This window comes from Gigantopelta aegis, chromosome 3, assembly GCF_016097555.1.
Source record: "Gigantopelta aegis isolate Gae_Host chromosome 3, Gae_host_genome, whole genome shotgun sequence".
In the NCBI taxonomy this organism is placed as follows: Eukaryota; Metazoa; Mollusca; class Gastropoda; order Neomphalida; family Peltospiridae; genus Gigantopelta; species Gigantopelta aegis.
The window spans coordinates 35,427,095-35,439,738 of NC_054701.1; the positions used below are offsets into that span (position 1 = coordinate 35,427,095).

Genomic DNA, 12,644 nt, shown 5'->3' on the forward strand with positions numbered 1-12,644 from the left:
CTCTGTTAGCATAAGTGTATGCCATGTACTGTGATACACAGTGTATTGAGGAGTGGATTAAAAATGCATTACACGGATATACTTAAAGATGTATTGTATCTTCAAAAGTAAGTATATATATATTAAGAAACAAAATCATATTTCAAATAAATAAATATGTACGTTAGGGGCACACCGCTCTCCCCCTGCCCTATCCGCCCCCTTCCCTACATCCAACACTGTGTATATATGTATATATATATATTATCGTCATCGAGATGTGTGTGTGTGTGGGGAGGGGAGTAAACAAAATTCAAGTGGGCTCACACCTAGTTTAGATTACCGGGATGCGGATCAACGAAACGATTCACAGCTGACAGATATCACATTTCAATTTGACTCCCAGACTGTGGGGCCTTACATCGTATAAGATTAGTTGCTAAAATAATTCTCACAAGTATGTGGATTTTTCCTATGGATATTATTCTAATTTAGGTGAGTACAACATTGGCAAGACTTCCGAACGTTCCAGCATTCAGTTCATTCATAAATGTGTAATACAAATATCAAGGTATCATTTATTAACGTTTCACAACTCTTCATTCTTTCTTTATTTCTTCTCTCGTACACTTGTATTCAATGTTGGGTGCGATGAACGGTCTCTTTCATAAGCTGCTATATAATAACAAAGGGGGTGGGGGATATTAATTAACATACGTCTTTTAAGTAACCATTGTCTTCAAATACACATTTGGACAAACTACTGTATTGAGCATTACATCGGTTCTTAAAAGAAAAACTGGAATGTACAATGTAAGAGTGACGTCAGTATTACACCAATTCTTAAAATAAATGTGCCCACACCCTTCTAGAGGCGGGGCCTAGTGACGTCAGCATTGCATCAGTCAGTTCTTAAAATAAACTTGTATACACCTTTCTGGAGGCGGGGCCTAGTGACGTCAGTATGGCATCATCCCCCTTACTACACAGATTGGCGGCCATCTTGGATGATGCAATAGTGAAATTGATATACCCTATAGTGGGGCCCTTACTACTGCCAGGTATGCCCACTGTTTCATGCACGTAAGCGGGATCGACCGCGTAGATTGTAGGCCCCATGCATATGGTTGAGTTAAAAGAGCTTCCTTTTTATGGAAGCTTCGATATCTCAGAGCGTATCGTGGTTAGTCTTGCAATTTGCGGGCGAATTGGTGCCACAGGTTCGAGTCCCAGCAACGGCATGGGACAATTTGTGAGGCCAGAAAGGATTTAATTATCCCCTGCGCCAGTGCGTTAATATCTATGTATGTAATAGTCAACCTCGACATACATACAATATATAGATATTCATACATCAATACATACTAGCCAGTGCCAGGTATGCCCACTGTTTCATGCACGTAAGCGGGATCGACCGCGTAGATTGTAGGCCCCATGCATATGGTTGAGTTAAAAGAGCTTCCTTTTTATGGAAGCTTCGATATCTCAGAGCGTATCGTGGTTAGTCTTGCAATTTGCGGGCGAATTGGTGCCACAGGTTCGAGTCCCAGCAACGGCATGGGACAATTTGTGAGGCCAGAAAGGATTTAATTATCCCCTGCGCCAGTGCGTTAATATCTATGTATGTAATAGTCAACCTCGACATACATACAATATATAGATATTCATACATCAATACATACTAGCCAGTGCCAGGTATGCCCACTGTTTCATGCACGTAAGCGGGATCGACCGCGTAGATTGTAGGCCCCATGCATATGGTTGAGTTAAAAGAGCTTCCTTTTTATGGAAGCTTCGATATCTCAGAGCGTATCGTGGTTAGTCTTGCAATTTGCGGGCGAATTGGTGCCACAGGTTCGAGTCCCAGCAACGGCATGGGACAATTTGTGAGGCCAGAAAGGATTTAATTATCCCCTGCGCCAGTGCGTTAATATCTATGTATGTAATAGTCAACCTCGACATACATACAATATATAGATATTCATACATCAATACATACTAGCCAGTGCCAGGTATGCCCACTGTTTCATGCACGTAAGCGGGATCGACCGCGTAGATTGTAGGCCCCATGCATATGGTTGAGTTAAAAGAGCTTCCTTTTTATGGAAGCTTCGATAGCTCAGAGCGTATCGTGGTTAGTCTTGCAATTTGCGGGCGAATCGGTGCCACAGGTTCGAGTCCCAGCAACGGCATGGGACAATTTGTGAGGCCAGAAAGGATTTAATTATCCCCTGCGCCAGTGCGTTTATATCTATGTATGTAATAGTCAACCTCGACATACATACAATATATAGATATTCATACATCAATACATACATACATACATACATACATACATGCACCATTTATTGAACATCGGCTTTTCGTGATTTTCGAAAGGACACGGTTTGTCACCCCGGCACGATTTTTTTCAGTGTCTAATTTTTTTTTTTTTTTTATCAAGTCATAAATTGGGTACACAAACACCAAACTTCCCTTCTCTCTGGAAAATAGCCCGCATTTTGTGTTACGGATGAAATAACGCCTTGAATGTAGAAAATTTAAGCCATGTGAAATACTAATATATATGTAAATACCACAGTATACATGTAACAAAACCTTGAAGCCTTTATATATGCACCTGTCGATCGAGTCACCTTACAGACCGCTCGATTAGCTAGCTGAGCGTTTGTTGCGTCATGTTTTAAATTGGAATGTTGCCTAAAGGTCCGTCTACACTATCAAACATCATCAAAGCATCATTCTTCATTTTAGGCTCCATATTTGTTTAATTTTACATTAGAGCCAGTCTACAGCTTTCCTTTAAAAACAATCAAATAATCCCAATCTGTAAATACTATTTTCTTACAAATACTTCGAATGGCCCAGAGACAGAGCCTCCATAAATACCCATTAATTTAGACGAGGTTGATATTAAACCACTCGTTACGAATCCTCTATTTATTTTCCTGGATACATCATAACGTTTAATGATGTTTTTAAAAACATATTTTATTACATATAATACACACACGCACGCACGCACGCACGCACGCACACACACGCACACACACACACACACACATTATATAGCTAGGATTTTGATGGGGCAGGGCGCTAATTTAATTGCACGGCATTTATAACGCGAAAATCTTATTTTTGAGGCAAGTGCTGGATATGATCGAATTGTTTTACATTCATAAATATCATATATGTAGAAATATCTATGCTGGTTTTAATTTACAAAACGTTTTTGGAGGGAGGGGGACAATCAATTTCTAAACCCAAATTTATTATTCTTAAATTTGGATGTTTGATGAAAAAGTACATTCATCGCCGTATGCATTATTATTGTACTAATGTACTAAATATAGACACTATTAAAAAATCTCGTTCCAGCCAGTGCAACACGACTGGTATGTGCCACCGTATGTGCTATCCTGTCTGTGGGATGGTGCATATAAACGATCCCTTGCTACTAAAGGAAAAAAGTAGCGGGTTTTTCTCTAAGACTAAATTTCAAAATTACCAAATGTTTGACATCCAATAGCCGATTATTAATAAATCAATATGCTCTAGTGGTGTCGTTAAATAAAATCAAACTTTAATTATTAAAATGTTTTACAAAAGGTTGGATCACCTAAAAAATCAAATTCTTTTTTCTATTATATTATATTTATACCATTTAATATCATGCCCAAATATAATTTAAAATAAATAAATGAAATAATTAAAAGAAATCAAGAAATGAAAAAAAGAGAGAGAAAAAAAGAGAATGATTAGAAATAAATAAAAATAAATAAAGAAATAAAAGAACAAACAAATTAAAAAATTGACATAAGGATATATTTGTAACAAGTTGCTCACTGCATTTAAAAACGGCTATTATTGCATATCAAGGTCTAGATAGATTTCTTTAAATAGCTTTTGCAGACATGCTTTTAACAAAACACAGTTATGCCTACATAGACCAAATAACCAGTGTTGCTAGTTTACTCTGTGCCATATTATAAAGATGCAATCAATGTGTCATTAATAAGGACTACTGACATCAGTTAAAACTATATGTATCTTGGTCTGGGTATTTGCAAAGGCAAAAATTACCTTCAAAAATTTACTTATCAAAATAAATTTCCCATTTGACGTTTGTCGAAGTTTATCATGATGGTCTACTTTCAGCTAGGTGTTTGCTAGGTGGTGTGTGCTTATGTACGTGACGGTATGAGGATTACTTTGCATTAAAGCTTTGTCTGCAGTCATATCGACTAACAATAGAAAGGAAAAAACATACCACGTTACTGCTGTCGGCTTTCACAACTGTGGCCAAATAATGTATTGTCAAACGTTTTTTAGTTGGGAATTCAGACTCGTAACAACACTGTACACGCTTTGAGAGGAAAGCAAGATTTTGTATTTTTATTTGACAATGAATTAGGGCAGGGCGGCGATAATCAGGGGCGGCGCAAAACACGACAGGGCGGCACAAAACGGGGGCAGGGCGCAGCGCCCCTCTATTTATTGCTAGCTAGAACACAGCATATATATACACACACACACACTCTCTCTCTCTCTCACTCTCACACACACACACACACACACACACACACACACGCACGCACGCACGTACGTACGTACGTATGTATGTATATATATGTATATTAAAGGTAAATGAACCTTCAGTGGTACTTTATTCAAATCTATTTAATAAAAATCATACTTTAAAAAATAAAGAAATAGAAATCTACCCTGATCAGTTAGATAATTAATTTTGTGTCTACAAAAGTAGATTTTTACTTTGAGGAAATAGACATTAGCCAAGAAGTGTGTAATTTGTTAACTACATCAGTGGATGACTTCATGTGTACTTGGTAGTGAGATAATGTTTTATAATCCAACCTACTGAAATCTTAAATTTATAATTTTCCAAAAAACTACCGTAACTACTGTTGTGTTGTTGTTGTTGTTATTTTTATTTATGACGATTGTTATTACAAATAATTATAATTAAAAGTAGTAGACAACATTTTTGTAATCGGTTTGACCTGTACTCATTTATACAGTAATTATTTTAAATTATATATTCTGTAGTTGTTGGATGACTTTTGTTGTTGTTGTTGTTCATTTATTTGTTTATGAAATTAAGTTGTACAGGCGTGCATTACACTTTTGACGTTTAGATAACCGTAACCACTGTTAGAATAGGGACTTAGGACAATAGGAACAACCTTAAAACCAAACTAGGGTTTACAAACAGACAGCACGCACAACCGCAACAGTACATAGGGTGCATTGACTAATGATAACAATGCACCCGCCATTTAATGGCCCAGCACGTACTATAATAAGGAGCTGGACAAAAGAATACCGGCTCCGAGTACACAATTGCACTGCACCCAAGGAAAGCTGGACAAAAGAATACCAGCCTACCCTATCTCACCTCCAAATACTTGCTGCTGGTGGTCTACTTGGTATTTGGTGAGACTGAAGAGGGGGACGTCGTTAACTGCAACAACAACAAGATTTGGAAAAACAACAACAACAACAAGATTTGGAAAAACAACAACAACAACAAAATAGTACTCATATTTCAAGAAACCCAAAACCGGGAAACGAAACTTTGATCTTAACCAAAAGGCCGAGAAGAAAATACATTTTTAATGGAGAATCTTTATCACAAACAGATGCTCACATATAACTTCTGATATAGCACCTTTAAGTGGTTGCAAGATTGTGTAAATTTCTACTTTATTTATATTGAATTTATATTCACTAAATATGCTGGTCAAAATTAATAATTTATGCTGCAATTCAAAATAATCAGTCATCTTGTAATTTTAAATTAAAAGTTTGTTTAAGGGTAAATGAAACTGACACATATCCATCAAAATGTGTTGTAAATGAGTAAACACCACATCAATGAGAACCCAAACAAGTAAATGCTAAATTAAGTAGAGTATCATTAAATAGATATTTACAAAATATTTACTTGTCAGTTTAATATGAAAGAAATAATTGACGAAAATCATTTTTATTCTATTTACGACACTACTTTTTTTCAGTCCTTTACTGCTCTATTTGGTGAAACTAGTAACTATTTCTTAAATGTAGACACATTACTATCACTGTTTGATACGTCTGTTAGCAGTATTTTAAATTATGGCTGTGAAGTTTGGGGTTTTAACAAAGCAAACAGAACTCACGAGATCCTACATTTACAATTCTGTAAGCGTATTTTAGGCGTGAAAAGGAGCACTACTGATATGATGGTCTATTTTGAATTAGGTAGGTCACCTTTGTACATAAGTAGGAAAATTCGTATTGTTAAATATTGGATAAATTTGCTGAATACAAATAACTGTATTTTGAAAGAGTGTTATACCACCCTATATGACGAGTGCATAAGAAAACCACGTTCTGTTAACTGGGTTAGTCAAATACGAGACCTGCTTCTCACTAATGGTTTTACATTTATATCACTATTCAAACAGAGAATGACTGATCAATTTATCCAATCTGTTTGCTGTATTCAACATTTCTCAAAAATGTCTTTTATACAAATTCGTTGTTAATTATTATTGCTTACAACCTTATCTTCAGAAACCTATTGCCCTGAAATACAAACATATTTTGAGTAAATATAGATTATCTTCCCATAATAGGCAGGTACCACAATATTGGCAGGAATAATATAATTTGTAGTCTGTGCAATATGAATGTAGTAGAAGACGAATATCGCTTTGTTCTAGTGTGTCCTTTCTACAGTACCATAAGAGATAAATATATTAAACCTTTTTATTATAATAAACCATCAACATTTAAATTAACGCAACTGCTGTCCAGCGACAATTCAAAACAGCTAAATAAATTGTGTAAGTATTTGAACACTGCTACCACGCATAGAACAGACAAGATTGATACATGACATATGTTATTATATTGTATATTATTCCTATGCATGTATTACCCATTTACTATTGACTTTTATCGATTGTAACCCGTTGCTACATACCATTCCACGCAATGTGCACATTATATTATTTTATCTATAAAAATAAAATCTACTGAGATTCCAATTTGTTAGTGGTAATAATGAGGGGATAACTATGTGGTATGTGTCCATGTGCTGACGTTAATTACTCGATAACTATGTTGCGTGTGTCTATTTGCGGACGCCAATTACTAGATAACTATGTGGTATGTATCTCTTTGCGGACGTTAATTACTCGATAAGTATGTAGTATGTGTCTATTTGCGGACGTTAATTACTTGATAATTATGTGGTATGTGTATATTTGCGGACGTTAATTACTCGATAAGTCTGTAGTATTTGTCTATTTGCGAACGTTAATTACTCGATAAGTATGTGGTATTTGTCTATTTGCGGATGTTTATGATAGTTTTACTGTCACAAATTTAGTTTTAACGGAGACGATATTTTTAACGATAAAACCAGCATTAACGTCCGCAAATGGTCAAATACAACATAGTTATCACCATTCAATTCCAATGGAATAAATAGATTTAACAAAAAAAATAAGTTTCTGTAAATAATCACGTTTCGGAAAGAACGCACCGTATAAAAAACCCCACTATCGTGTTTCAAGTCATCTGCCTTATAAAATAAGTTGTTGCCAGCAATTAAAATAGAAGTCTTCACTTTTCAAGATTCCTTTTAACTTATTTTCATGCTTATATCCAAATTAGGTTTAAGCACACTGTCCTGGACACTATCTGGGTTGTTTTTCAAGAACAGTGAGTTAGTTGTTAGTGAGTGGCGAGAAAAAAGAGGGCGTAGTGGTCTTACACAAACCACTGAGTCGTTAAATCTGATAGCTTAACCACGACACCACCGAGGCCGGTGTAACATGACTATCATTACTGTCGTTGCAGGAGTCGGTTCGCCGTTGTCTCCAGAACGGACGAAGATGTTACTGGCATTGAGGATCAATGTCCTCGCTAAGGGCAACAGCGGTATCTCCATGGAGACGCTGCAACAGTACATAACAGCATTCAATGGTAGGACTCTTCACAGCGAGGGATGAGATGCAGCTCAGTGGTATAGGGATTCAGGATCGACCCACCTCCACCGACTCAGTTATATCCTCGTCCTAACCAGTGTCCCGTGACTGGTATACGCCGTGTGTACTGTTAGGTGAAGTATTGTCATGGGTGCCAGAAAAGGGAACAGTAAGGGCCAGTGGCGACCTTGCTCACTTGGAGCTAGGCATGATGGGAGAAGGCAAAATGTGGAGTCCAGAGACTGGTCTTGTTTGTTTCTGTATCATATCAGATGGGCTCGCATCGACTCACATCTGTCGTTAAAGTTTATTTTGCTTAAAGATATCACTAGAGCACATTAATTAATAAATCATCGGCTATTGGATGTCAAACATTTGGTAATTCTGATACGTAGCCATCAGAGGAAACCCGCTATAGTTTTCCTAATGCAGCAAGGGATATTTTATATGCACTTTCCCACAAACAGGAAAGCACATACTACGGCCTTTGACCAGTGATGGTGCACTGGTTTAAACGAGAAACCCCCCTCCCCTCCCCCCCCCCCCCAATCAGTTGAATGGATTCAATGAGGTGGTTCGATCCTGCGATGCTAGCACCTCAAGTGAGCACTCAATCGACTGAGCTAAGTCCCGCCCCACACATTTGACGTATTCTCAGATTAACTCACGATATGTCGTGCACTATTTCAGATTCACTCACGATATGTTGTGCACTATTTCAGATTAACTCACGATATGTTGTGCACTATTTCAGATTCACTCGCATCTTGAACGTATTCTCAGATTAATTTTTGTTTCAGATATATATATTAATAATGTTAATACTGTACCAACAGTTCTACAAACACGAGAAATCAAGTTTGGCATACTGATTTTAGACCTCTTTTACCATGATATTCCAATATTTGTCTTTGATACGTCATGTCAAGTAATGTTATGAAAAAAAAGGAGAAAAACCAATTATCTCTATTAAATTATTAATATTAATATTTCATTTAATATTTATAAATTACTGTTATTATTATTTTTATTTTTTAATTTAGCTTCCTGCTTGTCCTGGGTGCCAGAAAAGGGAACAGTCGGGGCTAGTGGCGACCTTGCCCCCTTGGCCCACCTGGCGCTAGGCATGATGGGAGAAGGCAAGATGTGGAGTCCAGAGACTGGCTGGACAGACGCCATCTCGGTGTGTTCACTTGTTACATAGCACTGGAGTTTACAAAAGATGATTAATAACTGAACACATTTGTAAGAACGAATCTGAGGTATTACCCACCGCAGATTATAATTTGACGGACCGTTCATAATTGCACCTAATTTCCTTCATAAAACTGCGCACCCTTTCCCTTTGACATTAATCCTACGGGACATTCTAGATTCCATACCGAAAAAAATATCCACCCTCCGCCTGCTACCGACCCCGGTCGGGCTGCTGGTGCTCCCTTGCACCTGCCAGTGCAGGCGGTCCCCCTTCCAACCCAACCCTTTCCTGTCCTGGACAGAGGAGCCAGTCGAGGCCGGCACCTGTGCCCAGGATAGGCGTGTGCTACAACAGCTTGCTATGAATGTGCACGTTAAACACTCTGACCTGACCTGACCTGACCTTACTGCAGATTTTCAAGTCACGTTATGATGCATGTTTTGCATTCACTCATTTATTTATGGCGTTGCCAAGAAAACTGAATTTTCACTCAGTTGTGTGAAGGTTAAGCGATCGGATCTGAGGCTGGTGCGTACTAGTTTTAATGGCTCAATGGTTAGGGGCAATGTAATTGCAGTGACGTCGATTCTCTCTCACTCGCCACTAACAGCTAAACACTAATCCACCTTTCTGGAAAAACAGCTCACATAGATGTGTGTGCCCAGGAAAACGTGCATCATCAGCAGCAGCAACATCACCACCACCACCCCACTATCATCATCATCATCATCATCATCATCATCATCATCATCATCATCACCACCACCACAACCACCACCACAACCACCACCACAATTTTATCGAGTATAGAAGTTAAGCATCTTAAACTGTGAGAGTACTTGTGACTTTTGCCTACCACGTCAACATTTATCGCAATGAAATGAAATAAATACGTGGATTTTCATTCAAGGCTTTACAAAAACTGCACTAAACTTTTAATTACAATCTGTTTTAGAAGATATCTGTTTTCACATGTAGTTTTCATCAAATTAACAATTCTACATCTATTAACAAGACATATATATATATATATATATATATATATATATATATATATATATATATATATACATACATACATACATACATACATACATACATACATACATACATACATACATATATATATATATATATATATATATATATATATATATATATATCTCTCTCTCTCTCTCTCTCTCTCTCTCTCTCTCTCTCTCTCTCTCTCTATATATATATATATATATATATATATATATATATATATATATATATATATATAACGATTAACGTGGTTATACATTTCAAACATTACTGAGTTATAAAGAAGTATCTACTTATCAATTGTATTGATTGTTAACTAGACTTTCTAATTTATAGGTTTTGAAATCGAAAAATCTCAACATTGTTAAACTGAAACCAAAAGAGGTAAGAATTGACCAAACTATTTTAAGTTATCATGTTAATTAAGGAAGGGGACATAACTCAATAATACATCTGCCATCTGAAGGTAGCACTATATAACAAACAAAAGTTCGAAGTGACATGGGCCATAATCTGTATCAGTCTTCTCTAAATGTGTCATTTGACGTAAAATAAGCCAAAATATATTTGGAAATAAAACAAATGTTATATATTTTTTTTAATGTGTTTATCCTACTAGACTTATATTATACTTGATTATTATTGTGTTAATCTGTGTCTACAAGATGCATAACCGTTTTGTACGTAGGTAGGATAACAATTCGAGAACATATAATTTCAAAATTTGTGAAGACAGTCTTCATAATGGATGAATATTGTTTTATTTATATTTTGACCAATGGTGGGTTTTTTTTTTTTTGTGTGTGTGGGATTTTTGTGTATGTGTGCTTTGTTTTACATAAAAATAAAACATTTGTCTTTTTTTGCAGAACGGTTTTCCTTTTCTTTTCACATCAAAATAAAGTGACATAAATAACATAATTACTTTTAGTGAAGGCTTGTACGGTAATTACAAACTCTGTCCCGTTCCATTCACCGTGACTGCCTTAAAGTTGTTATATCAGAAAACAGTATTACATTTAAATTGCATATAAAAGACGAAAGATAAAATATTACGTATAATATATATATATAGAATCTAACGTAATCAGACCGTTTATGGAGGTTTTAAAATGCATTTTGACTTTGGGGACAATTAGTTTTCATAATTTAAATATATTTTATGTTTCTACTCTAGAGAATTATTATTTTGTAGTTCTGGCGGAGTGAAACATAGTTTTAATTGATTTTAATCACATATTATATAAGTATTTTATTTTTTTAATTTTATTTTATTTTCCACGCTGTAGGGAATATGTCTGATCAATGGAACCCAGATGATAACTTCACTTGGGGCTGAAGGTGAGAAAATAAACAATATATAATATAACACACAAACACACACACAAACAAACACACACACACACACACACACACACACACACACACACACACACACACACACACACACACACACACACACACACACATACACACACATACATACATACATACATACATACATATATATATATATATATATATATATATATATATATTGACGACCACCAACTTATAAAGACATTTCAGGTATGTCCACCGGGGATACATGTGCAGATTCAGTTGCGTCAGTTATAGCCGGATCGCTGTCTGTTGGTGTGTGTGTTTTTCTAAATGCCTTCTCAAAAGTATCTGACAATGTTGTACTCCCCCTCCAAAAAACAAACAAACAAACAAACAAAACAAAAACAACAACAACAACAACAAAAGACAAAAGACAAAAAACAACAACAACAACCCCAAACAAAACAAAAACAAGAACAAAACTATTACTAGTAGTAGGAGTAGGAGTAGGAGTAGTAGTAGTAGTAGTAGTAGTAGTAGTAGTAGTAGTAGTAGTAGCAGCAGCAGCAGCAGCAGCAGCAGCAGCAGCAGCAGCAGCAGCAGCAGCAGCAGCAGCAGCAGCAGCAGCAGCAGTAGTAGCAGTAGTAGTAGTAGTAGTAGTAGTAGTAGTAGTAGCAGCAGCAGCAGCAGCAGCAGCAGCAGTAGTAGTAGTAGCAGCAGCAGCAGTAGTAGTAGTAGCAGCAGCAACAACAATAGTACTAGTAGCAGCAGTAGCAACAGCAGCAGTAGTAGTAGTAGCAGCAGTAGTAGTAGTAGATACAGGTTCTCGTGAGCGGAATAAGCTAGATGTCTCTTGAAGGATGAGAAGTTGTCTAGAGCTCGGTTTGCTCGCCTCTGTACAAGTCAGTCACCGGCCTCGGTGGCGTCGTGGCAGGCCATTGGTCTACAGGCTGGTAGGTACTGGGTTCGGATCCCAGTCGAGGCATGGGATTTTTAATCCAGATACCGACTCCAAACCCTGAGTGAGTGCTCCGCAAGGCTCAATGGGTAGGTGTAAACCACTTGCATCGACCAGTGATCCATAACTGGTTCAACAAAGGCCATGGTTTGTGCTATCCTGC

The 12,644-nt window shown here is 36.8% G+C and overlaps 1 protein-coding gene across 3 annotated transcripts in view; it reads left to right on the forward strand.

Moving 5' to 3' along the window:
- LOC121367945 (histidine ammonia-lyase-like) overlaps positions 1 to 12,644 on the forward strand; it is a 47,546-nt gene that overhangs the window by 15,765 nt on the left and 19,137 nt on the right. For all 3 annotated transcript variants that reach the window (XM_041492412.1, XM_041492411.1, XM_041492413.1), the window contains exons 6-9: positions 7,849 to 7,974; positions 9,020 to 9,159; positions 10,537 to 10,584; positions 11,490 to 11,541. In XM_041492412.1, coding sequence (XP_041348346.1) covers positions 7,849 to 7,974; positions 9,020 to 9,159; positions 10,537 to 10,584; positions 11,490 to 11,541 — 366 coding nt within the window. The remainder of the gene's footprint in view (positions 1 to 7,848; positions 7,975 to 9,019; positions 9,160 to 10,536; positions 10,585 to 11,489; positions 11,542 to 12,644) is intronic.